A 27,388-nucleotide genomic window follows, 5' to 3' on the forward strand; every position below is an offset into this window, starting at 1 on the left:
ATTGAGTATCCTGGTTCCATGAGTAGGAGGTCAAGTTGTAAAAGCCCTGGAAACAAAGCTAACAATATTAGCTAATTGTGTATTTACCGTAAAAAGGCTCGGGTCTCGCTTCTGGTTGGTTCCATTTTGAAATAGGATGCCCTCATATTAACAGATGCATGTTTTAATCTGGTATGGGTGGCACTGTGGCACCAAGCGTTTGATGATTAGTTTAACAGCAAATGACTAAAGCACTTACTACATAATAAGCTTGGAACTAAAACGATGCTATGACAACTCCCATAACAATGGAGGAATTGGGACGCAGAACAATGTTTCAAATGGAGAACGGAAAAGAATTGAAAAATGTTCAGAGCTTTCACTTAATTGTTTCAAATGGAGAACAAAGAAAAAATGCCCAGAGTTGTTACGCATTACAACCCTTCACATTGCATCCCCCCACCAAAGAAATAAATAAAGAAAGAAGGAAAAGAGAGAAATAAAGAAACCAAAATGGGCAAGAGATAAAAACAAATAGGGGGAAAGGATCTATTATTTTGTTCTAATAATATTAAATATAAGAAAGAACTGAACTAAGGAAACCTGTACACATGACCTGTTCTTGGACATTGTAATGCAGCAGAAGGGCTTCAAAGTAGAAACAACTCTTCTTAATAATTTTTGCACCTTGGGAATTATAACAGACTTCCATGAACGTTGGATTCCACTCTTTATAGCGAGAAAATGTCCAAATAGATTCTCTTTAGATCTGAGGATGAGGTCCTCGTGTTGCACACCTTGATCTGGTATCCTGCAGAACATCTTTCACCTGATCCAGACACCCCATTTACCGCACTTGATATACTGGAGAGCAGCATCCATGCTAATCATGCCTCAGTTAGTTTTAAACGAGGGACCACATTCATGGATTGGAGTTCCTGAAAATATGAAAAATTACGTGCTTTCAGTAGTGAGTGGTATACAAACACCTCTTAGCAAAGGTCAAGGGCAAAATGATTCATTCAGCTTTCTCAAGGAGTGAGATTGAAGGGCTATCACCTCTATTTCTACTTCAGCAAGATTAGTCTACTTAACTAATCATGTAATGTTCACTCAAGTATAACAAAAAAAGAAAAAAAAATCCATTCCCCAAAGAAAAGGAGAAAAACATTGAATCAGGACCAAAAATTCAACTCAGTCCTAGGTATGCAGTGGACCTAAAATAATTGTAGGCTTGAGAAAAAAAATACTCAAATGATGATGATCACACTACTTGGTAAGATAAATTGCGAAGGAAAGAAATAAATCTGTGGGGAATTTAAGTCATTTGCATTAAAACATCTAAAATGCATGAAAGACAAACAAGGAAAAATATTGCAGAGCAGACATGATATTCCCTATGAAGTAGCTACATTTTCCTTCATTAGAAGCATAAATGAAAAACTCCCAGGAATTTAGATAAGTTAGACTCTTCATACCTGAACCACGTGTTTGGGAAAAGAACAGAAATGACTCTATTTTGCTTAGATATACTTAAGGGTCCAGATACTCATGATGGTTTGAAGATACTCACAAGCTTAAAACTGTATCCAGGAGAACACGCAAGTGACCTCTGAAGGCACCACTGCTGTGACAACAATCAAGGATGGAACAGATACTGAACACACAGAATAACAATTGCCACAATCTCTTGTGAAGATTGCCTGGATGCACTGTTTTAATGAGAACCATCAAAGGCAGAATGAAGAAATGCCTAGAGCCACTCCTGCCTTGGTACTCATCAAGGGAATAACCATAGTTTTAAAACCATCGTTGACCTGAGTAGTCAAACTGCTCAACCTGGAAACTGGTTGCCTATCTGGTTCCGTTTTCCACCTAACACGGATTTTCCCAAAAAGACTACAAACTTGGTCAGCAAACTGCTGATAATTTTTTAAAACCAGGTAACGTTTCATAATTTAATAGTAAAAAATTGAGATAATTTTTTAAAAACTAAAATAACAAAAAAAAGAAAAAGAAACAAGAGAACGCTTGAGGGTTGGTTGGTCTCACTCAGTCACTATCTCTTCTCTAATCTAAAGGCTAATATCTTAAATACATGTTAGAAATGACTCAACCATTTGAACTGTTTGACCAGCATCATCGAACCACTGACCCAGAAACCGGTGGCCAAAGCAGTTCCGTTTCCAGGTCAGTTTTTAAAACCTTGGGGACAATGAGGGACAATGAGGGAAAGCCTAGAGGCACCCTTGCCTTGAGAGTCTTTTTCACTGTTTAAATCACAAAATATGGCGAAAGTGAAAATTTATAATAGGATACACCTGGATGGATAAGTAATAGGTTTAATTATTAGCCCATGCAATCCAATTACCTAAGGCCTGTTTAAGACCATTACGTGGATTGAGACTGTGCCTGCCTCTTTCTCTTATTAAATGGGAGGGCAGGATACCTATCTTGGGATTCTCTAACAAGAGAATAGAAAAAAAAACTAACATTTTATGATACCTACAGGTAGGCAAGTAAAAAGTTTCTATGCAAATATCCTCTTTGAATATGTCTTCTCCCTTATATTACAATCTTGCAATCTTGTTATTGTATTCTTCTTCTCTCTTTCACTTAGTTTCTAAATTTCATCTGTGAAAGAAGAAATTGTGGATCTAGAGGGAAAGAAACCATCTACAATCGAGTGCCTTTATTTGGCTGATTATGGTGGGTTACCTTTACAAAAATATATAGGGAACAAGCCATCCACAGCCTTGTTCAACTTAGATGAATATAGCAATTGGCACCCTACAAATGCATATGTCAAGACTGAAGGAAAAAAGAGAAAAACTTTGATTGTTTAATCCAAAACTATGGTTCCCTTCTAAATGCAATATCCAGAAGAGTGTTGCCGTTGATAGTCAGATTGTTTAATCTGGCTGACTATGGTTTACTATGAAGAAAATGTAGAGAACATTGATGTGGGCCCCACAGCTGTGGTACCACTCTGTCCGTAGGGTAGAATGTATCTAGTAACAGCTGTGGTTATTTTGTTGTTCTGTTATTTCTAGTTTCAGTTTTATATTGGTTGTTATTTGTTAGCAGTTATGATGTAAACACCAAGGGCAGATATGTCCTTTCATGTAACTAGCATAACCTATATATATTAACTTAAAGTGGCGGCGGCAGAATATTGACATTCTGTTCTTCTCCTCAAAATCTGTGTTCTATTGCTCTTCCATCACTCTTTCTTCTACATCTTCTTCACTTTCTCTTCTCATCGAACCTAAAATCTCTTAGTGATCAAGACTGAATAGCAGTTTTGAAAATCTACATGGTATCAGAGCCAAGTTAGGGTTTTTCATGTGAGTCTAATACCAGCCGACCACATGAGAATCTCCTAGGACTGAAAGCTGAAAAGGAGGAGTTCGCAGACTGATTCTTGGAGATCGCCAGAGGTACTAGCAGCTGTTGGAAACTTGCTAGGGTTGCAGAGTGTTGGTGGTCAGGAAGGATCAGAGAAGACTAGGGTTCAGGTAACCCTAGAAGGCAGCGAACTATTTTTTCCTTGTAAGTTGTTACTTTTTAATAGAAGTTCTTTCAGAGAAGATAGGTTGGACCTATCTGGAGGGGAAGGCCGAACCATTCTAGCTCTTTCTCTCTTCGATTTCCTAGGGTTTTACATCAAACCCTGGACCGAACTGTGTTTCTCTCTACTCTAGGGTTTGAAAGTGATCTGCGGCAAGCCCCAGTGGTTGACTGAACTCTGTGATCTACCTAGAGCTACTCTTAAGTTGATTGGTAGATCCGATCAGATTCTAGGGTTTCTTATTAACCCTACTGCAAGCTCATCTATATAGTTTGGACTGTGCGACTGAATTGCTTCCTTTCAGGACTGATTAAAACCCTAACTTTCCCTAGCATATCAGTTTTGTTTTAAAGCTGTTCTCAGAGTTCTAAGGGGGTTAGAGATCTACGGACAGCTACTGCTGTGTTGGCTAGTTGGTTTCAGATCAGAATTACTTTGGTTTTGTGCACATACACAGAGAATACAGATCAAGCCTATACTGTTTTGATTGTGATTGGTGATTCAAGTACTGTTTTGAGAATTGACAGAAATGGAGTCTAAAATTCAGGCAGAAGGCAGTCTTGGGAACATCAGTTATGGTGGTATTTCTGAGATGGGTGGTCAGATTACGACCGTAAAGTTTGATGGATCAAACTATTTGGAATGGGCCCAATCAGCCATGATGGCTATTGGTGGAAGAGGTAAATTAGGGTACCTCCTGGGAGATATGAAAGAACCTTCCAAGGGAGACCCGACATATACCAAGTGGATGCAAGAAAACTACTTGGTTATGACATGGCTGTGTAATTCTATGCAGCCTCATATTAGCCGGAATTATTTGTGGGCAAAAACAGCTAAGGAGATATGGGATGTTATGAAAGAAACTTACTCCCAACCCCTTAATGTTGCCAGAGCATATGAATTGAAATGTGAAGTGAACACCCTTAAACAAGGAGAGAAACCGGTATTGGTCTACTTCTCTACCTTGAAGTCCCTGTGGCATGACTCTTGAGTGGGAGAGTCCCAAAGATGCTCAGACCCATAGAAAGCACATCGAGACAAACAGAGTGTTTGAGTTCCTGGCGGGACTGAACTCAGAATATGATATTGTGAGGCAGCAGATTTTGACTAGAGACAATGTGACTCTCTCTCAGGCTTACTCATTTGTACATAGTGAAGAAACCAGAAGGAAGGTTATGATGCAACCCATATCAGCCTTTGTAGCGGCTACACCCAAATCAGGGGGTGATTCAGAGAAGGACAGGAGGAAGGAAGACAAGAAGGATGTACTATGTGAACATTGTAAGAAACCCAAACATACAAAAGAGACATGTTGGAAACTGCATCCCCACTTGGTTCCTGCGAAGTTAAGAAACAAGAAGGGCACTGCTCATGTAGCCATGAAAACTGATTCAGCATCCTCATCTGGCACAAAAGGAACATCTTTGGAGACCTTAGCTGCAGTTCGGGCTGCCCTAATACAGCTAGAAAAGGAGGTTGGAAATTCAGCTCAGCCACCGCAGCCTCCATCAGCCCCTGTCACATCTGCCTTCGCCCATTCAGGTACTCGAGCTTTAGCCTATCATGCCTCAGCTCCAGGTACTACTGAACCTTGTTGGGTAATAGACTCAGGCGCATCTGATCACATGACTAGCTTGCCTTCACTGTTTACTACTTACCATTTGTCTTCTGGTAGGGATAAGGTATCTATTGCTAATGGCTCCTTGGTTCCTATTTCTGGGAAGGGTGACATCAAGCTTTCAGATACTATCTCCCTATCATCCGTTTTGCATGTGCCTAAGTTTGATACTAACCTTCTTTCAGTCAATAGTATTACCAAGCATATGAACTGCTCAGTAACCTTCTTCCCTGACCGATGTGTTTTTCAGGACTTGGAGACGCAGAAGGTGATTGGGACTGGCCGTGAAACGAATGGGATCTATCTGCTCGGGGAGCGGTTCAGTCAGGGAGAGTCAGTAGGGAAGTTGTCTTTTGTTTCTAAGAGTGTGAGTCCGGTTATGCTTTGGCATAACCGATTAGGTCATTTGTCTTTTCGATCTTTATAGAGTTTGTTTCCTACTTTATTTGAGTCTATTGAGTTATCTCAGCTACAGTGTGAAAGTTGTGAGTTTGCTAAGCATTGTAGAAAGCCTTATTTATTGAGTAATAAAAGGAGTGATAATTCTTTTGATATTGTGCATACTGACGTTTGGGGGCCTTATCATATCCCTTCCATGGGTGGGTACAGATATTTTTTGTTATTTGTTGATGATCATACCCGCTTTTCTTGGGTTTATCTCATGCGTTCACGAGATGAGGTACCTTCCCTGACCCAAAATTTTCACCAAATGATCCTAACCCAGTTTGATGCCAAGATCAAAGTTCTCTGATCTGATAATGCAAAGGAATACTTTGCTAAATCATTGACATCTTATCTTCATCATGGGGTTATCCACCAGAGCTCTTGCCCTCATACACCTCAGCAGAATGGAGTTGCCGAGAGGAAGAATATTGGAAGTGGCTAGAAGCCTCATGTTTACTTCCAATGTCCCTATTCGCTTCTGGGGGGACGCTATCCTCACGGCGGTATACCTTATTAATCGGGTCCCTTCTAGGGTCCTTGATATGCGATCTCCTTTTTCGCTTCTACACCCACGTGAGGACTTGTTTTCTATTCCCCTTAAGACATTCGGTTGCACTTCCTTTGTTCAGCTTCTCGGATCCCATCCCTCCAAGTTCGAACCCAAAGCCTCCAAATGCATCTTCCTTGGTTATGCACAAACTCAAAAGGGTTATTGCTGTTAGGATCCCGTCTCCATGGATGTCACTTTCTTTGAGGGGACACCCTATTATCCTCGGGTTGGCCCTCAGGGGGGGAGTAGTGAGAGTGGGGGTTTGAGTTCTTGTCTTCAGGGGGAGAGCAGTGAGAGTGGGGCAGTTCCTTTACCTATTCCATTGGGTGATGAGAACTGCAATGGTGAGGGTGGTTAGAGGGATCAGGAGTTGAGGGAAAGCTGCAATGGTGAGGGTGGTCAGAGAGATCAAGAGTTGAGGGTTTATCACAGGCGGTGCAAGCAGGTTGATCCTGATCATCAGCAGTCCAGACCAGCTCCAATCTCATCTGCAGCTCCAGGTCCAGATACTTCAGTCCCAGAGCCCACAGAGACTTCCCCTACAGATGATCTTGACCTTCCAATTGCAGTCCGTAAAGGGAAACGACATTGCACCACATCCACAGCCCACTGTATTTCCCATTTTTTATCCTATGATCGCCTATCTCCTACCTATAGGTCCTACCTTAGCTCCATTTCCAATGTCCCTATTCCAAGAACAGTGCAAGAAGCCCTATCCGTCCCTGAATGGTAAGATGCAATGCAAGTTGAGATGGATGCTCTGTTGAAGAACAACACCTAGGAGGTAGTTGATTTGCCAAAAGGAAAGAAACCAGTTGGGTGCAGATGGGTATTTACGGTGAAGCATAATGCAGATGGATCTATTGAGAGGTATAAAGCTCGGTTAGTTGCAAGAGGGTTTACACAGACTTATGGCATAGATTACTTGGAGACATTTGCACCGGTAGCCAAGATGACTACTATTCGAGTTCTCTTGTCCCTTGCAGCAAGTCACACTTGGCCTTTATACCAAATGGACGTGAAAAATGCCTTTCTGAATGGAGATCTGCAAGAAGAAGTTTACATGCGTTTGCCTCCTGGCTTCTATGATGCAGAAGTAGGTAAGAAGGTCTGCCGGCTCAACAAGGCTTTGTATGGTTTGAAACAGTCACCTAGGGCTTGGTTCGATAGATTCAGACTAGCACTTGTGAAGTTTGGATATGTACAGGCCCAGTCAGATCATACCCTATTCATCAAGAGGGTGGAGTCCTCTTTGACACTGTTGGAAGTATATGTTGATATTGTGGTCACAAGGAATGATAGCCATGAGATTGAGTCTCTTAAACAGCTGCTTCACCAAGAATTTGAGGTGAAGGACCTTGGTGTACTCCGGTATTTTTTGGGTATTGAGGTTGCTAGATCCAAACAGGGGATCTTTATATCTCAGAGGAAATATGTCCTAGACCTGTTGGCAGAAACTGGAAAGTTAGGTGTCAAGCCTGCAGATACACCAATTGAACAGAATCACAGGATTAGTGCCGAGAGTGGGGAGCTTCTTGAAGACAAAGTTATGTTCCAGCAACTGGTAGGAAAGCTCCTATATCTCTGCCTCACTCGGCCAGATATTACTTATGCTGTTAGTGTTGTCAGCCAGTACATGCATTCTCCTAGAATCACACATCTTCTTGCGGCAGAAAGAATCTTAGCCTACTTGAAGAGATGCCCAGGTAGGGGTATACTTTTCAAGAACAACAATCACATGAAGGTGGAGGTTTATACTGATGCAGATTGGGCTGGGAGTGTTGATGACAGAAGGTCTACCTCGGGATATTGTGCCCTTGTGGGAGGAAACCTTGTCTCCTGAAGAAGTAAGAAACAAAGTGTGGTCTCCCGGTCAAGTGCTGAAGCAGAATACAGGTCCATGGCCAATGGAGTGGCTGAAATCCTATGGCTAAGATCTCTACTTGAGGAGTTGGGTATTGAGTATGAGAAGCCCCTGATGCTGTACTGTGATAATCAAGCCGCCATTAATATAGCACATAATCCAGTACAGCATGACAGAACCAAACACATTGAAGTTGACCGCCATTTTGTGCGAGAAAGGGTCTCATCTCAAGAATGATGCCTCCCTTACATCACATCCAGTATGCAACTAGCCGACATTCTTACTAAAGCTGTATCAAGAAAGAAACTAGAGGCGAATCTATCCAAGTTGGGAATGATGAACATATACTCCCAACTTGAGGGGGAGTGTAGAGAACATTGATGTGGGCCCCACAGCTGTGGTACCACCCTGTCCGTAGGGTAGAATGTATCTAGTCACAGCTGTGGTTATTTTGTTGTTAGCAGTTATGATGTAAACACCAAGGGCAGATATGTCCTTTCATGTAACTAGCATAACCTATATATATTAACTTAAAGTGGCGGCAGCAGAATATTGACATTCTGTTCTTCTCCTCAAAATCTGTGTTCTATTGCTCTTCCATCACTCTTTCTTCTACATCTTCACTTTCCCTTCTCATCGAACCTAAAATCTCTTAGTGATCAAGACTGAATAGCAGTCTTGAAAATCTACAGAAAAGAAACAAGAAAGAAAATTGTATCTAGGAAGTTTTTATCCCAATCATTATATTTGTAAAAAAAAAAAAGATTTCTTGGATATGGTTTGCACTCAGAAACATTTACATGATGACAGGTAAGCATTAATACAACAACGACAATAATGTATCAAAAAATTGAACAATGATATTAATTCAACTTTCTCAAAAAGCAAGTAAGAAAACTGTGCCTCTAACAAGACCTTTCTCTATTATATTCATATAAGACAAGTAGTTAACATAACAGGGAATTATCAGAATGTGAATGTTGCCTATTCCTTTATACTGTCATGCATGAATACATGAAATGTGTATGTAATAACCTCACTCACACAAATCTAGTTCCTCTACTACATGCATGGGCTTTGAAGTCTGCAATGAAAAGGGTTTCCTTCCAAGGGATGGTACACATAAAAATGCCAAACCATCCATCTAACCCTGTTGACTGTCCTTGCTCATAGAAGGGGAGTATGAAAACAATGTACATATATGCAAATATACATTTAGGCAGAGTGAATTAATGAATTGAAAATTACCTGAAATAAGAGCTTGCATGCATATGGCAACTTCATTTTAGATATATGATCTCCACTTTTGCATGTGGAACAGATACCTGTTTTCAGCTTATGGTTGTAATATCCTAACAAACCACAAACCCTGCAGACCTGTCCCCCAATCCCCCCCCCACCCCCCACCCCCAAAAAAAATGACAAAAAGGAAGGTTCAGTAAGATAACCATATAACAAACTTGTAGTTTCTAGAGAATAAAGAAGTTATTGCAAAAGAGGCATGGGGTAGTTTTCTATCACCTCTCTTTGATGGTTAATGAGAGGGGTATGTATCGTGATATTATCTTTCCAATTTTCCCTTTTAGTTGTCCATGTTCGTGTCATTATTCTCAGTAGAGGTTCATTGGTTTTGGGGTCAGTTTGTTCTCAGAGTTGTGGTTTTGTAGAAGGATCTCCTTGTATTTTTTAGTGGCATCCCCCCATAGTTGTGGGGATTTCCTTTTATCATGATACTTGTTGCAGGTGGTGCACTATGACCTGGTTACCATGGAGTGGCTGTCTAAGGCTTGACTGATACTTTTGTTCCCTTTACCTCTCCTTAGTGCCTTTGTCTTTTGTCTATTCTCCCCTTGATCATTAATGGAACTTGTTTTCTATTCAGAAACAACAGAGAACAGAGAGGAGAGCAGAAAAGAGGAAGAGAGAAGAGGGGGTTTGCGAGCCAAAGTTGTAGAGAAACAGTTTAGTAATTATTTCTTTATTTTATCTGTTTGGGCCTTGTCATGGGCATGTTAGTTGGGCCTACATTAGTTACTGCTATATTCTGTTAAGTAGGGGTATAGTAGTCTTTGTAATTTATTTTATGATAGAAACCTATAAATATCAAATCTGTGCGGCAGAATAGATTAGAACTGCTCCCTTCTTTTCATTCTTCTTCTCTCTTCTTCTCTTCCTCTCCTCTCTTTTGTCTTTCCTTTCTTTCTGTGCTTTCTTGTAGAAACTGAACCTATCACTGAGGGGGAGAGTAGTGAGGGGAGCTGTCAGAAGTGCAAGGAGTTGAGGGTGTTTCACAGACAATTGTGGAAGCAAGTTGGTTCCAATGATGAGCAGTCCAGGCCACATCTAGTCACTTCTGAGGCTCCAGATTCAGGTATTACACCCTCTGTACCCACCATTGAACCTCAACCACTCACAGATGATCTTGACCTTCCTATTGCAATACGCAAAGGGAAACATCGTTGCACCTCACCAACTACCCATTGCATCTCTCAGTTTCTTTCTTATGACCACCTCTCACCATCATACAAGTCCTTTTTGGTGTCCATTGCTGCTGTACCCATTCCTAGAATAGTGCATGAAGCCCTGGTGGTACTTGAGTGGAGAGAGGCAATGAAGGTAGAGATGGATGCACTTATCAAAAATGATACTTGGGAGCTAGTAGATCAACCAAGAGGGAAGAAACTGGTTGGGTGCAGATGGATATTTATTGTGAAGTACAATGTAGATAGCTCAATTGAAAGATACAAAACCCGACTGGTTGCTAAGGGATACACACAGACTTATGGTATTGATTATGTAGAAACCTTTGCACCAATTGCCAAAATGAAGACAATCAGAGTGTTGTTGTCACTTGCTGCAAACTTTTCATCGCTGCTGTTCTAGATAGATGTTAAGAATGCCTTTTTGAATGGTGATCTCAAGGAAGAAGTATATATGCAGTTGCCCCCTGGTTTCTATGATGAAGATAATGGAAAGAAAGTTTTCTAACTTAAGAAGGCTTTGTATGGTTTGAACAGTCCCCAAGGGCATGGTTTGACAGGTTTAGACATGCCTTGGAAAAATTTGGCTATATACAAGCTCAATCAGATCACACCCTATTTTTTAAGAAAACATGTTCAGCCCTAACTCTCTTGGTTGTATATGTTGATATTGTGGTAACAAGCACTGGCAATGATGAGATTGATTCCCTAAAAAAGTTACTTAGTAAGGAGTTTGAAGTGAAAGATCTGGGTGATTTGCGATATTTTCTGGGAATTGAAGTGGCTAGATCTAAGCATGGCATGCATCTTCATTTCACAGAGGAAATATACCCTTGATCTCCTAGAAGAGACTAGAAAATTGGGAGTTAAACCATCAAACACACCAATTAAGCTGAGCACAAGATAAATGCATAAAGGAGGTGAGCCACTTGAAGATAAAGTCATGTATAAACGACTGGTTGGAAAGCTTCTCCAACTTTGCCTAACACGACTAGTTATTTCTTATGCTATCAGTGTAGTCAATCAGTATATGCAGTCTCCCAGAACATCCCATCTTCTTGTAGTTGAACAGATACTTTTTACCAAGGTTCAAAGTATCGAAAACGCCAAGTGTATCGGAAAGGCAATTTTAAGAGACGTATCGGGATACACCTTGGATATGCATGCGTATCGGAGAAAAACTAAGATATGCTTGGAAACACTATAAATACTTTAATAAATCATAAAAATACATCAATAATACTAAATATAAGACCTCAATGAGGTGTATATACATTAAATTAATATACTTTAATGGTTTTATGAAGAAATATATTGTAGGTAATTATAATTTCATTAAAAAACCTATGCTTAACTATAATTTATAAATTATAATTCTTAAGTGTTAATGTTTTATGGGATGGGAAAAACTCAACTCTCCTATCCAACCAAAAAACATGCATTGGCACAACTTCTAAGTGAAAATATAATCAATATTTATTTTCAAAAATTATAAAAAATAAATAAACATTATATAATATATTAAAAAAATAGTTATTAAAGAAGAAATTTCAATTGTTTTGTGGATATGATAGATCTCATCCATAGAATTATAATATATTCAATCATTGTGATCAAATGATAAAATGTAATTAATTAATTAGTTATTTTTTATTTCTAAAAATAAAAAATAAAAAAATAATTATTAAATAAGAAATTTCAATTAGTTTGTGGATATGAAAGATCATCCATAGAATTATAATATATTCAATTGTTCTGATCAAATGATAAAATATAATTAATTATTACTGATTTTTTTAATTCTAAAAATATAAAAAATAAAAAAATACTAAATAAGAAATTTCAATTGCTCTATGAATATGATAGATAAATCCATAGATCTAAAACATATTTAGTCTTTATAGGAAGAGAAAAATTACATTTTCAAAATTTTTATTAATTGAAAAAATTGCCTCCCAAGAAGAAATTTTCAAAACACATAGAGGTGCATCGACAAGAAGAAATACATTTAACAAATTGTATTTTACATTTCAATTGCTCTATGTATATGATAGAAGAAATTTTATTGAGGTGCATCGACAAGAAGGCAAACCTCTATGTACTTTACATTTTCAATTGCTCTATGTACATAAATCCATAAAAAATTGCCTCCCAAGAAGAAATTTTCAAAAAAATTTCAATTGCTCTATGTATATGATAGAAATTTTCAAAATTACATCTTCATGAAATTTCCATAAATTTATTAATAAAACAAAAAAATTATGCTTTTGAATGTAAGAAATGTAGATCAGCATAAAATTAAACATTCAAGAAAAAAAGGAATCACAAGATATTATAAAAATTGAACAAATTTACTTATTTTTCCATATTTTTCAAAATTTGAAAATTTTTCAAAAAATAAAAAAAACGATTCACACTTGTTTCTTACATTTTTTTGCGAATCTAGCACTCTAGGAATGAGGTTTGGAGTTTTAGAGTCACTTGGGGGTGAAAGAAGGCTTATTTCAAGGAAAAGAAGCTTGCTTTTCCCCTTTATTTTTTTTTCCAGTTTTTGGCCATATCTTTTTCGTTGATACGCTACCGATACACCCCCGATACGCCCCAATACGGTCCAATATGGGTCCAATACGCATGAAAAAAAGACGAGACGTCCGATTTCCATGCGTATCTTGTATCTGTTTTTCAAAGATACGATATGATACGCCCCGTATCGGGCATATCATATCGAAATTTTAAACCTTGCTTTTTACTTAAAGAGGTATCCAAGCAAAGGTATACTCTTCAAGAATAATGGTCATATGAAGATAGAAGTGTACACTAATGCAGATTGGGCGGGTTGTGTGGATGATAGGAGATCTACCTCAAGGTATTGTGCTCTTGTTGGAGGTAAAAAAAAAAACAAAATGTTGTTGCCCACTCTAGTGCTGAAGCAGAGTATCGATCTATGGCTAATGGGGTGACTGAAGTGTTATAGATCACTACTTGAGGAGTTAGAGGTTGAATATGAAAGGCCACTAATGCTGTATTGCGATAACCAAACCGCTATTAATATTGCTCATAGTCCCATATAGCATGATAGAACCAAACATATTGAGGTGCATCGACATTTTGTTAGAGAAAGAGTTGCCTCCCAAGAAGTTTGCCTTCCGTATGTTGCCTCTGATATGCAGCTTGCTGATGTCTTCACCAAAGCAGTTACAAGGGTCAAGTTAGAGACAAATTTATGCAAGTTGGGAATGACCAATATCTATTCCCAACTTGAGGAAGTGTAGAGAAACAATAATAGTTATTTCTTTAATTTATCTGTTTGGGCCTTGTCATGTGCCTGTTAGTTGGGCCTACATTAGTTACTATTATATTTTGTTAAGTAGTATCTTAGTCAGCAGGGGTATAGTAGTCTTTGTAATTTATTTTATGATAGAAACCAATAAATATCAAATCTGGGCAGCAGAATAGATTAGAACTGCTCCCTTCTTTTCATTCTTCTTCTTTCCTCTTCTCTTCTCTTCCTCTCTTCTTTCTTCTGCCTTTCCCTTTCTTTCTATGTTTTCTTGCAGAAGCTGAACCTGAGTACAGGCTATAGGTGATCAACATCAGCCTTCTATCATGGCTGGTGGCACCCCTGTTTTATTATTTTAGTATGGACAATTTTAAAAAACAAAAGAAGGCAAATATTACAAATATGCCCCTGTAGCACAATGTAAGTAAATAAAAGAGCCAACAATCAATTAAAAAACATTCCCCCTCAAGTTAGGCTGTGCATGTTTATCGTGCCCAACTTGTGACAAAGCTCATTGTGCCGCAAACACTGAAGCCTCTTGATAAGAACATCTACAAGTTGATCCTTTGAGTTGACGTAAGGACTGCAAACTTCACCTTTATCCAGTTTCTTCCTTATAAAATGCTTGTCCACTTCAACATGCTTCGTCCTATCAAGGAGGGCAGGATTAGCTACAATATTTATAGCTGCCTTGTCGTAGTAGAGAAACATAGTGCTGTTCACACTGTCCATTTGTTGTAAAGCCCTACCATATGATTCCAAGTGGTTACAATAGGAGTCAATGATATCCTCCTTGGGGTCAAAACCATCATGGCGTTCTTGAGTAATTCCAGTAGCCTTTGAGTATCTTAAGCTGCCACATTAGCTGCATTGTATTTCCTTTGTCCCTAGAACTTATTTTGTTCTTGATTCTTGATTACCCATTTTGGTTTCCCTCAGCTACAACCATCATATTATGCCTACTCTTCCAAGATTGAAAGTGCATACACCTCCTCGATTGAGGGCAGCTCATTACTCCCCAAAATTTGGACCCTACGAGGTTCATACACAAGGCTTAGTCCCAACAAAAAGGCGAAGACCCGTTGCTAAGAGACCAACTTATTATAGGCCTTTGCACATCATCGTCAGGCTTGCAATCAATGGCATGGTAGTGATCTAACTCCTTCCACACAAATGTGAGGGCTGAATAGTAAGCTGATAAACTACAATTCCCCTACTTCCAAGTTGAGGACTAACCTTGTAACTAATAGATCTTGGCATAATGCCTCTTCTCTGAGCAGGTTGATTTTGCCTGTTCCCATATCTCACTAGCAGTGTTAGTCCACATAAATTTTTTCCTCACATCAGGTTTCATAGCCACAATAAGCCAGGGCATTATCAATATTATTCTCCTGATCCCACCTATCATGTTCAACAGTTCCACTCTTGTGTTCCTTCACCATCCCATTAATATATCCAGCTTTCCCCCTGGCTATAACATAGAATTTGATACCGTTAGACCACTCCAAGTAATTTTATTCCATTTAGAAGGGTGATTGGCCTAGGGAATTTCAAGCTATCAGCCCCTACACTAGTTGTTCCTTGGGTAGATTAACACCAGAAGAAAAAAATTCATCAGTTTCAATTAGAACAAACACTAAGACCCTAAGAAGAGCTGCTGGAATTGATTACACCACACAACAGGAACCAACCAAACTACTAAAACTAAGGAGAATTACTGGAACACCAACTATAGCCATTGTACTAGTTCAAAAACTCAACCTTCAAACACGTGCAATCCACACACTACATGCGGCAATAGAGGACTACCCCCACCTACTCAAGAAAGAATCACACAATCCCTTCATAGCACATGCAAGGAGGCACACAACCCAAGAAACAGAAGGGCGGTCAAGGTTTAATTCCATTCACAGTCCAAAAAACAGAATTCTCGGTAAAAGAACAGGAAACTGCAATGTAAGTGCTTCCATCTCTCAACAATCTCCTCTGATACCATGTTTTCTATCCAGAAAAAGCAGAGAATAGAGAGGAGAAGAAGAGAAGAGAGGAAGAGAGAAGAGGGGTTCAAGAGCCAAAGAAATCAGAGCTGGCAATGCTCCTGTTTTATACTTATAGCATGGACAGCTTAAACAAAATAAAAGAAGGCCAAAATTACAAATATACCTCTGTGGCACAATCTAAGTAAAAGAAAAGAACTAACAGTCAATTAACAACAGAACTTTTTATTATTGAATGAAGCAAGGAAAATGTAACCCAACAAAACAACAACTAAACTTAGTTTTCCTTTTTGAATGGTATTGGATAGAAATAACCACATTATTTTAAGCAAATAATCCTGCAAACATGCAAAATGATGTTGTTCATCAATTAATGCAGAAAAATTACCAGAGAACAGGTTTTCATGGACATGCATTTAATACCTGAACCTCAAAAGGATCACTGGAGAGCATTAACCGCTCAAATATTAACATACTAGCACCATAAGCAATCAAACAATCACGTTCCATCTCTCCAAGTCGTAGTCCTGGAAGTGTCAAAAAATTAATTTACAAGCACTCATCTGCAATGGAATGCCAGAAGAAAAGAAAGGAATATCTATGTAAAACCTCCATCACGGCTTCTCCCTTCAGTTGGCTGTCTAGTTAGCATGACACGTGGTCCTCTAGCTCGAGCATGCATCTTATCTAGAACCTAAAATCAAGGAGTTAAAACAAACATGGAAAATGATAAAATATGTGGTTCCTTATTTTCCACAAAACATTATTTGTTAAATAGTGAGTAAAACATATTTTAAATAAATGATTATGGAAACCATCATTGTACGACAATTCTCAATGGGGTGAGAAATGGATATGGGGTCCACACCCCTGAAGTTTCTATTGTTGAACAGTTTATTAGAGGGTTTTCTAGAGAACATGGATAGAACTTTTTGTTGATTTGTTCAGGCACTCTTCTACAAGGATTGTGTGGCCTCGGCCAGGTTTTCTATGCTGGTGTAAAGAGATTCACAGGTGGTGATAGGGTGGGATGAGTTAGTAATGATAGACTAATTCTGCTGCAACATCACATCGGTGGGTAGATCTCTTTCTGTTGGTGTAAACGATAATTTCCAGATACATGGTACCAGATCTCTTTCTGTTAGTGTAACCACATACTTCTCAGCAGCTTCTCTTTTGAGTTTCATAGTGTAGAGAACATTAATGTGGTCCCCACTACTGTTTGTTTATTTATGATTAGTGGTTATTTTCAGTTGGTAGTTATTTCTTATTTCTTTCTTTGCTTATGTAAGCAGTAGGGGTAATTCTGGCTTTTCCCTCTATTTTAATTATTAATATAAATAGCTGAGTGGGGCGACAATTCTAGTTATAGCCCACACTCTTTTCGACTTCTTCTCTTCGTCTTCTCCTTCTCTCATTCTCATACCTTTTTTCTTTGTTTATTGTACATTATATCTAGGACTGATTGCAGTCCTACTAGACAAATCATAGTTTGGCGACAACTCTTTGTTTTTATTATGATCTCAGATAAATTAGGATCTATTAAATTTCTACTGGCGTTTAAAGATTTGTTATGTTCTATGAGATTCTCTCCCTAAAATTAGATATATAAACCAGAACAGATGCCATTTTGCAAAGGCAGCTTTAGCAGTTCATGGCTTCTATATTCTTGGCCATTGTTTCTGAAATAACTTGAGAAATACACTCGAAAACATTTTATTACAAAAAAGGTCATAAATGTTGGTCCCAGCTATTAGAGGTCTTGGGAAGGGTGGAATGGATTGGCATTATTTTTGCATGCTTGTCAGCCAAAGATTTTACCATTACACCAATTAGAGGCTAAATGGTGTACAGATGCAACTGTGGTCAGTGTATCTCGTTCCAATGGAGATGAAAATCAAACTTCTTGCTGATTCTTCAGCTGGGGTAAGTAAATATGGTTGATCTGTTTGGAGCCAGAACATCTGATTTAAGCTTGGGTTGGTCAGTACTGTATTTTTTGGGTGGGCATGACCAATTTGTAATCGTCTCATTTGTTTCTATACTCCTTTTATCCACTTATGAGAGTTTTTGTTACTAATAAAGAATCTCATCATATTACAGAAACAGGATTCATGTAGCCAACCCCATATAATTGGGACAAGGCTTAGATGATAATGATATTACAAAATAAAATATTATATAGTAACTATGTTGTAATAGTTGGATGTTACTTATAAAACATGATCATGCCATTTCACTTCCCCAAAAGAAAATCCAGCCTCTAGCAATAGCAAGACTTTGAATTACACGAATTAGAAAATTCCATTAAATGTAATCAACCAGCAGCCAAGCTTCAAAGGTCAAACACAATATTTTGGAGTGTTAAAGTGGAAACTTGTTGAATTTACCATGTGTTTAAGTTTCTGGTAGTAAATTGGACCCATGAATATGTATGCTTGCAGTGGACAACCTGTGATACCTGGAAAGTTCAAACAAAGAAGTATGATACGTACAGATTGAGCAATAATGACACCTGTTAAACAGTTCTCAAGAAAATGAAAGTGTTACTACTAGAAACAATGTGCAAAGCAAAAAATTAGAAGCAATTGAAAAATTGTTTGTAAATCAAAAATTATAAGCAATTGAGAAACATCAGGAAGTGTTTAACAACACATCATACTGTTTAACACAAAAAAAAGGTAGGATATCCTTTTTTTTTCTCAAATTAAGATGCATGCCAAGATGAGTTTCGTTTTATAAGTGATGCAGCAGAAAAAATGCCAAGATGCAGAAGATAATAGCAAGGCAATATATCGTATCTGATAGGGACTATAACTAATGTGTAATAAGTTATCCAATCACTCATGGTCAAAAAATGTCCCTACATTCCCTAATATTTCCACGGCATATTTCCATTTCCATGGGTAATGACACGAAATTTTACTGGAATTGACATATTCCCCAATGAATACTTACCAGCACTATATGGAGTACAAGAGATAGTATTATAACATAAGTTGACGACAATATTGTAGATATGTGGATTAACAATACTATTGCCCACCTAACTTACATGATTACCACTTTGAGCTAGCTCAATATTCATTTCAAACATTAAGTTAAATATTAGTTTTTTTTTTGTAATAGATTATTGGTTGATCTATAAAAACTGTTAACATTTTCTATCATTAGCAACTAATGAGTATGAATAAATGTTTAACTAGGGTCAACTTGGAGAGAAGGAGTGTTCAGATTCCTGATCCCTCCTGTGTTTTATGCGGCATGGGTGCTGAATCTATAGATCATTTGTGCATTCACTGTCCGATTTCCTCTTCAATCTGGGGACATTTCTTCAAGAAACAAGAGGTGTGTTGGGCTATGCCTAAGTCTGTGAAGGAGCTGTTTATGAGTTGGAGATTGGAGGGTCTTAGCAAGAAAGGCAGGCTTGTTTGGAATACTATTCCGCAGGCTGTTCTTTGGTCCGTTTGGATGGAAAGAAACAATAGAATTTTCTGTAATCAATCAAGTAGAAGTTCAGGACTGTTATCAGTCTTGAACCCTAATGAATTTCAGGATCGAAAGTAAGAGGAAAGGTAAGAGGAAAGAAGAGGAAGAGGGAGGAGAAGCAATAGAACACAAGAGTTGAAAGGAGGAGCAGAAGCTTAATGTTCTGCTGCCACCACTTTAATTAATATTTATAGGCTATGCTCATTACATGGAAAGGACAGATCTGCCCTTAGTCTTTACATAACAAATAGAGCAAAAAATAAGACTGAAATAAATAACAACTGAAACAACTAAATGACCAATAACTAACCCTAGGCAGACTAGAACATCTTCCACCCTACGAACACAGTGGGACCGTAGCTGTGGGGCCCACATCAGTGTTCTCTACACTCCCCCTCAAGTTGGGAATAAATGTTTATCATTCCCAACTTGGATAGATCTGCCTCTAGCTTCTTTCGTGGTACAGCTTTGGTGAGGATATCTGCCAGCTGCATGTTGGAGGTGATGTATGGGAGACACTTCTTGTGATGAGACCCTCTCTCGTACAAAGTGTCGATCAACTTCAATATGTTTAGTCCTGTCATGCTGCACTGGGTTGTGTGCTATATTAATAGCCGCTTGATTATCACAATACAGCATCAGGGGCTTCTCATACTCAATACCCAACTCCTCAAGTAGTGATCTCAGCCAAAGAATTTCAGCCACTCCATTAGCCATTGACCTGTACTCAGCGTCAGCACTGGATCAGGAGACAACACTCTGTTTCTTACTCCTCCAAGAGACCAGTTTACCTCCCACAAGAGCACAATATCCAGAGGTAGATCTTCTGTCATCAACACTCCCAGCCCAATCGGCATCCGTATAGACTTCCACCTTCATGTGGTCATTGTTCTTGAACAGTATACCACTACCCGGGCATCTCTTCAAGTATGCTAGTATTCTTTCTGCTGCTAGAAGGTGCGTGGTTCTAGGAGAATGCATGTACTGACTAACAACACTAACGGCATAACTGATATCTGGCCGGGTGAGACATAGATATAGGAGCTTTCCCACTAACCGCTGGAACATAACCTTGTCTTCAAGCAGCTCCCCACTCTCTGCACTAATCCTGTGGTTCTGTTCAATGGGTGTATCTGCAGGTTTGACACCCAGCTTTCCAGTTTCAGCCAAGAGATCTAAAACATATTTCCTCTGAGAGACAAAGATCCCCTGTTTAGATCTAGCAACCTCAATACCCAAAAAATACCGTAGTGTACCCAGATCTTTCACCTCAAACTCTTGATGAAGGAGCTGTTTGAGGGACTCAATCTCATGGTTGTCATTTCCTGTCACCACAATATCATCAACATATACTGCAAGTAGTGTCAGTGATGACTCCACCCTCTTGATGAACAGTGTATGATCTGACTGGGCCTGCACATAACCGAACTTCCCAAGGGCTAGTCTAAATCTGTCGAACCAAGCTCTAGGTGACTGCTTCAAACCATACAATGCCTTATTGAGCCGACAAACCTTCTTACTTGCCTCAATATCATAGAATCCAGGAGGCAACTGCATGTAAACCTCTTCCTGCAAGTCCCCATTCAGGAAGGCATTCTTAACATCCATTTGGTACAAAGGCCAAGTGTAACTTGCTGCAAGAGATAATAGAACCCGAATAGTGGTCATCTTGGCTACCGGGGCAAATGTCTCCAAGTAATCTATACCGTAAGTCTGAGTGAACCCTTTTGCAACTAACCGAGCTTTGTACCTCTCAATGGAACCATCCGCATTGTGCTTCACAGTAAATACCCACCTGCATCCAACTGGTTTCTTTCCTTTGGGCAAGTCAACTAGCTCCCAGGTATTATTTTTCAACAGGGCATCCATTTCAACTTGCATTGCACCTCTCCACTGCGGGACTGATAGGGCTTTTTGCACTATTCTCGGAATAGGGACATCAGCAATGGAGGTGAGATAGGACCTGTAGGAGGGAGATAGGCGATCATAGGACAAAAACTGGGAGATGCAGTGGGCTGTAGATGTGGTGCAATGCCGTTTTCCTTTACGGATGGCAATGGGAAGGTCAAGGTCATCTGCAGAGGGTGAGGTAGCAACAATGGAAGGAGTCTCTGGGGGCCCTGGGACTGAAATATCTGGACTTGGAGCCGCAGAAGAGGTTGGAGCTGGCCGGGACTGCTGATGATCGGGATCAACCTGCCTGCATCGCCTGTGATAGACTCTCAACTCCCGATCCCTCTAACCACCCTCGCTACTGCAGCCCTCATCACCAATTGGAATAGGTAAGGGAACAGCCCCAAAAGTATTAACCCTGTCCTCACTGCACTCCCCCTGAAGAAAAGGACCCAAATCTCCACGCTCACTACTCTCCCCCTGAGGAGAGACCTGAGAATAGTAGGGTGTCTCCTCAAAGAAAGTGACATCCATGGATACAAACTTCTTCCCTAAGACAGGATCATAACAACAATAACCCTTTTGAGTTTGTGCATAACCAAGAAAGATGCATTTGGAGGCCTTGGGTTAAAACTTGGAGTGATGGGGACCGAGAAGCTGAACAAAACAGGTACAACCAAATGTCTTGAGTGGAATAGTGAACAACTCCTCATTGGGGTATAGAAGGGAAAAAGGAGGTTTCATATCAAGAACCCGGGAAGGAATCCGATTAATAAGATATACCGCCGTAAAGATAGCATCACCCCAGAAGCGAATAGGGACATTGGAGGTAAACATAATACTTCTAGCCACCTCCAAGATGTGCCTATTCTTCCTTTCTGCAACCCCATTCTGCTGAGGTGTACGAGGGCAAGTGCTCTGGTGGATAACCCCATGATTAAGGAGGCACGATGCCAATGGCTTAGCAAAGTATTCGTTTGCATTATCAGATCTAAGCACTTTGAACCTGGCATCAATCTGGGTTAGGATCATTTGGTGGAAGTTTTGGGTCAGGGCATGCACCTCATCTCGTGAACACATAAGATAAACCCAAGAAAACCGGGTGTGGTCATCAACAAATAACAAAAAATACCTATACCCACCCATAGAAGGAATGTGATATGGCCCCCAAACATCAGTATGCACGATATCAAAAGAACTATTACTCCTTTTATTACTCAATGAATAAGAGTTTCTACAATGTTTACCAAACTCACAACTTTCACACTTCAACCGAGATGACTCAACGAACTCAAACAAAGTAGGAAACAGACTCTTCAAGGACCGAAAAGATAAATGACCCAATCGGTTATGCCAAAGCATAACCAGACTCACAACCTGAGAAACAAGTAACTTCTTATCCATGACTCTTCCCGACGAGAACTCTCCCCGAGCAGATAGATCCCATTCGTCTCACGGCCAGTCCCAATCACCTTCTTCGTCTCCAGGTCCTGAAAAACACATCGGTCAGGAAAGAAAGTTACTGAGCAGTTCAAGTGTTTGGTAATACTACTAACGGAAAGGAGGTTAGTATCCAGTTTAGGAGCATGCAAGACAGAGGACAAGGATATAGTATCCGACAGTTTGATGTCACCCTTGCCAGAAATAGGGACAAGAGAACCATCAGCTATAGATACTTTATCCCTACCAGAAGATAAGTAATAAGTAGTAAACAAAGAGGACAAGCTAGTCATATGGTCGGATGCACCTGAATCTATTACCCAACAAGGTTCAGTAGTACCTGGAGCAGAGGCATCGTAGGCTGAGGCTCGAGTACCTGAGTGTGCAAAGGCCGATGTGGCCGAGGCTGATGATGACTGCGGTAACTGAGCTGAACTGCCAACTTCCTTCTCCAATTGTATTAGAGCAGCCCGAACTGCAGCTAAGGTCTCTAATGGTGTGCCTCTTGTGCCAGATGAGGATGCTGAATCAGTAGTCATAGCCACATGAGCATTACCCTTTTTATTTCTCAACTTTGCCGGAACCAAATGTGGATGCAGCTTCCAACATGTTTCTTTTGTGTGCTTAGGTTTCTTGCAATGCTCACACACCACATCCCTTTTATCTTCCTTCTTTCTGTCCCTCTCTGAATCACCCTCTGTTTTGGGTTTGACAGCTACCAAGGCAGGTGTAAGCGGCTGAGGTTGCATCATGACTTTCCTCCTGGTCTCTTCACTGTGCACTAAGGAGTATGCCTGAGAGAGGGTCACACTATCTCTGGTCAAAATCTGCTGCCTCACAATATCATATTCTGAATTCAGTCCTGCCAGGAACTCAAACACTCTGTTTGTCTCAATGTGCTTTCTATGTATCTGAGCATCTTTGGGACTCTCCCACTCAAGAGTCTCTAAGTGATCAATCTCATGCCATAGGGACTTCAAGGTAGAGAAGTAGACCGACACCGGTTTCTCTCCTTGTTTAAGGGAATTCACCTCACATTTCAATTCATATGCTCTGGCAACATTAAAGGGTTGGGAGTAAGTCTCTTTCATCACATTCCATATCTCCTTGGCTGTCTTTGCCCATAAGTAATTTCGGCTTATATGGGGCTGCATAGAATTACAAAGCCATGTCATAACCAAGTAGTTTTCTTGGACCCACTTGGTATACATAGGGTCTCCCTTGGAAGGTTCTGCCACATCTCCCAAGAGATACCCTACTTTGCCCCTTCCCCAATAGCCATCATGGCTGATTGGGCCCATTCCAAATAGTTTGATCCATCAAACTTTACGGTTGTAATCTGAAAACCTGTCTCAGAACCACCACCATAATTGCTGTTCCCAAAACTGCCTTCTGCCAAATTCTTAAACTCCATTTCGGTCAAGAACCAGAAGTCTCAAAATTAGGGTTACTACAGTCAAAACCAGCACTAGGACTACCAGCCACAATCACAAAATCAGTATAGAACCAATCTGTACTCACAGTAGATGTGCATGTAACATGTATAAAACTGATCTGAAATCAATATCCACACACAACAGCAACAGTCCGAACTGTTTTCACCCCTTTAGAAGTGTTCGAAACCCCAAAAGAAAACTGAAAAACAGTTTGAAGAACAATCTGATATGCTGAAGCCAATTTGAGGTTTTAATCAGTCCTAAAAGCCGTACACTCCAGACAGTACCGTAAGGATAAGGTTTGTATTAGGGTTAATATGAAACCCTAAAACTGATCAATGTTGAGGAGAACTATTAGGGTTTGCCGCAGGGATAAGACAAAACCCTAGAGAATAGAGAGAAAAAACCTAGAGTGGTTCGGCCACCCTTGCTGGATAGGTCCAACCTATCTTCTCTGATATTACTTCTCTCAGAAAATAAAAGACTTACAATAGGATGCAGTTCGCTACCTACCAAGGTTACCCGAACCCTAGCCTTCTCTGATTCTTCCTGATCACCAACTCGCTGCAACTGTGGCACTTCTTCAAACAGCTGCTAATCCTCTGGAGATCTCCAAGAACCAGTCAACGAACTCTGCTTTCTCAGCTTCCAGCCTTAGATGGTTCTCATGTGGTCGGCTGGACTAGACTCACATGAGAAACCCTAGCTCTGATGCCAAGTAGAAGTTCAGGACTGTTATCAGTCTTGAACCCTAACGGATTTCAGGATCGAAAGTAAGAGGAAAGGTAAGAGGAAAGAAGAGGAAGAGGGAGGAGAAGCAATAGAACACAAGAGTTGAAAGGAGGAGCAGAAGCTTAATGTTCTGCCGCCGCCACTTTAATTAATATTTATAGGTTATGCTCATTACATGGAAAGGACAGATCTGCCCTTAGTCTTTACATAACAAATAGAGCAAAAAATAAGACTGAAATAAATAACTGAAACAACTAAATGACCAATAGCTAACCCTAGGTAGACTAGAACATCTTCTACCCTACGAACACAGTGGGACCGTAGCTGTGGGGCCCACATCAGTGTTCTCTACAAATCAAAAAGTCCAGATGAGATTGTGCAGAAAGTGGTGGGGAAGATTTGCTCCTGGGTGTCGGTGAATGAGGAGTTTAAAAGTCAGAATGTTTCTCTCCTTTGTACTAAATCATGGATGTTCTTGTAATATGTTTTGGGCCCAGGAAGATCTAGTTGGCCTAAGTCTTGTTGTAATTTGCTTTCTCATTGAATAAAATTACTTTACCTTTTTCAAAAAAAAAAAAGGTTTATAGGACAATTTCAGAACATATTCTGTTATAACCTTTGTTTCTTAGGTTTGTTTAATGATTTGGAGAAAGATAATAAACCATGTCTACAATTTCTTTTGTTACTTCGGACAACTTCTTTTACAATGTTTCCACCATGTCTACAATTTTTACACTATTTCCATAGGATATTTCCGACATTTCCAACATATTTCCTATATTTGGATGATCAATATTTCCACCACAACGACATTTTAAACCTTGCACATGACTTCTAGTATTTTGGAAATTTGGTCATACAAATTGGACCTGATTTGAATAAGTCTTATCCAATCTGCAGACAGGATACAAATTTGTCACGAGAATATTCTATATTTGGTTATTCTGAAGTGTCTACTAAAACTAGAAATTTAATAGATTTATGTCTATACTCTATAGGCATTTCCAAAGTTCCCCTGAAGTTAATTCAAATTAATACTAGGGGTTGATAATTAGCCAATTGTTAATGTCTGAGAACTGTAAGTTCTAACTTTAGGGCCTCATATTGCCATTTGGCCCTCTCAACGCACATACCCTATAGGTGCTGGGTTTTGGATCGTTTTAGAGGTCCATATAAAGGCTTAACTGTTGGCTCGTCTAGGGGAAGGTCTATTCCTTTACTTTGCCTTCTTTTTTGTTTCATTCAAGAGACATCACAGTAAAGTCCAACAGAAGTTATAAATTTTCCATTATGGACTGGACATTGTACAGAAAGAATTTAAAAACAATTAGCAGGTAGCCTTAGATTGAGTGGTAGGAGAGTGAATGGCAATTCTGGTATAGTCTCCATATTTTGTATAGTCTCTGAAGAAATGGTCTTCCAGATGAGTAACCCTTTCCTGTTTAGATCAACCAGGTTACAGCTTCGGAACAGATCTAGCAGAGATGCTGGTAAACATCTCATTACCATAAAGATGTCATAAATCTGCTCCACTTGAGCTACCTGTCCCCTCTAAGAAGAGAATAACCCAACCTCCCGGTAGGCAGCAGTTGCTTCTTCCACATGCCCTTTTCTTCATTTACTACATTCTAGTGAATCCCTATGCTGTTGTCTATTTTAGATATGAAAACATCAAGAAGAAAATAGAGAAACCTGAATAGATGAAATCCTTGCCATTATAGCTAAAGCCATGCCTCACAAGGGTCTCACTGTTACAAAGCAAGAAATCACATTAAGAACAGACCACTAGAAATAGCACATGAGATTCAGCAGTAACAACAGAAAGAAACAGTAACAAGCACCTTATAGCCTCAACTTTGTCTGCATGGCCACTTGGTTCACCAAATGCGCTGCCATAATGGAATCTACCACATGAAACCCCAGCTTTGCCACCAAGAAGTTCTATCATCTTCCCTATTGTCATCCGGCTGATGATAATAACAGAAAAATAAACATAATGATCGAAAAGGAGAAGCCATGCAAGACAACCAACTTTCAGGAGATGAAAGATCCTAGTATATCAACAGAAAAATGGTTTTAAGAGAGAAATCAAGTTACAGAACTACAATATATCACAAAATATCAATCAAGCCCAAAAAAGAGACTATAATAGTGCCCAAAACAACTATTGCCTATAGACCCCCCTGCTTGGCTACTGTGTCGGCCATCCCATTTGCAGTCCTTTTGATCCAAAAAAAAGGCATTTGAGTTCCCTTTCCAGGCTATCTACTTCCCTCAGAGTATGTCCATATATCAAAGGAACATTACACCTTGTGGTAGTCCAACAGATAACCAGTTTAGAGTCCCATTCGACCTCCAAGTTTTGTAGGTTTGTTTGCTTAGCAAGTTTTCAACCTTGTAGTAGCACTAACATCTCTTATTGACTAAAGCTATGACAAGGGCTTGCTTAGCAAGCTATGGACAAACTAATGCTCATTACTTAGCATCAGTTTGAGGGTGAGTGTAGAGACAATGAGGGATAGTTTGTCTTTTCCTTTTCTTTTATCTTGTAATATACTTGTGTATATTAGTTCTTGTAATTTATTTCTTGTATAAGGACAGAATTGTCCTTTTCA

General features: G+C 39.5%; 1 protein-coding gene across 3 annotated transcripts in view; it reads right to left on the reverse strand.

The window, feature by feature from the left end:
- Positions 1-296: 296 nt before the first annotated feature.
- Positions 297-27,388, reverse strand: part of NRPC2 (nuclear RNA polymerase C2) — a 111,768-nt gene continuing 84,676 nt past the window's right edge. For 2 of the 3 annotated variants that reach the window (XM_088897649.1, XM_010244320.3), the window contains 7 exons: positions 26,615-26,740; positions 26,466-26,521; positions 18,174-18,244; positions 16,393-16,477; positions 16,207-16,310; positions 9,275-9,403; positions 297-917 (listed from right to left, as the gene is read on the reverse strand). In XM_088897649.1, coding sequence (XP_088753775.1) covers positions 867-917; positions 9,275-9,403; positions 16,207-16,310; positions 16,393-16,477; positions 18,174-18,244; positions 26,466-26,521; positions 26,615-26,740 — 622 coding nt within the window. In that variant the 3' untranslated portion in view covers positions 297-866. The remainder of the gene's footprint in view (positions 918-9,274; positions 9,404-16,206; positions 16,311-16,392; positions 16,478-18,173; positions 18,245-26,465; positions 26,522-26,614; positions 26,741-27,388) is intronic. The other variant, XM_088897650.1, reaches the window with a different exon arrangement.

This window comes from Nelumbo nucifera, chromosome 2, assembly GCF_055504915.1.
Source record: "Nelumbo nucifera cultivar China Antique chromosome 2, China Antique-T2T, whole genome shotgun sequence".
Classification (NCBI taxonomy): domain Eukaryota; kingdom Viridiplantae; phylum Streptophyta; class Magnoliopsida; order Proteales; family Nelumbonaceae; genus Nelumbo; species Nelumbo nucifera.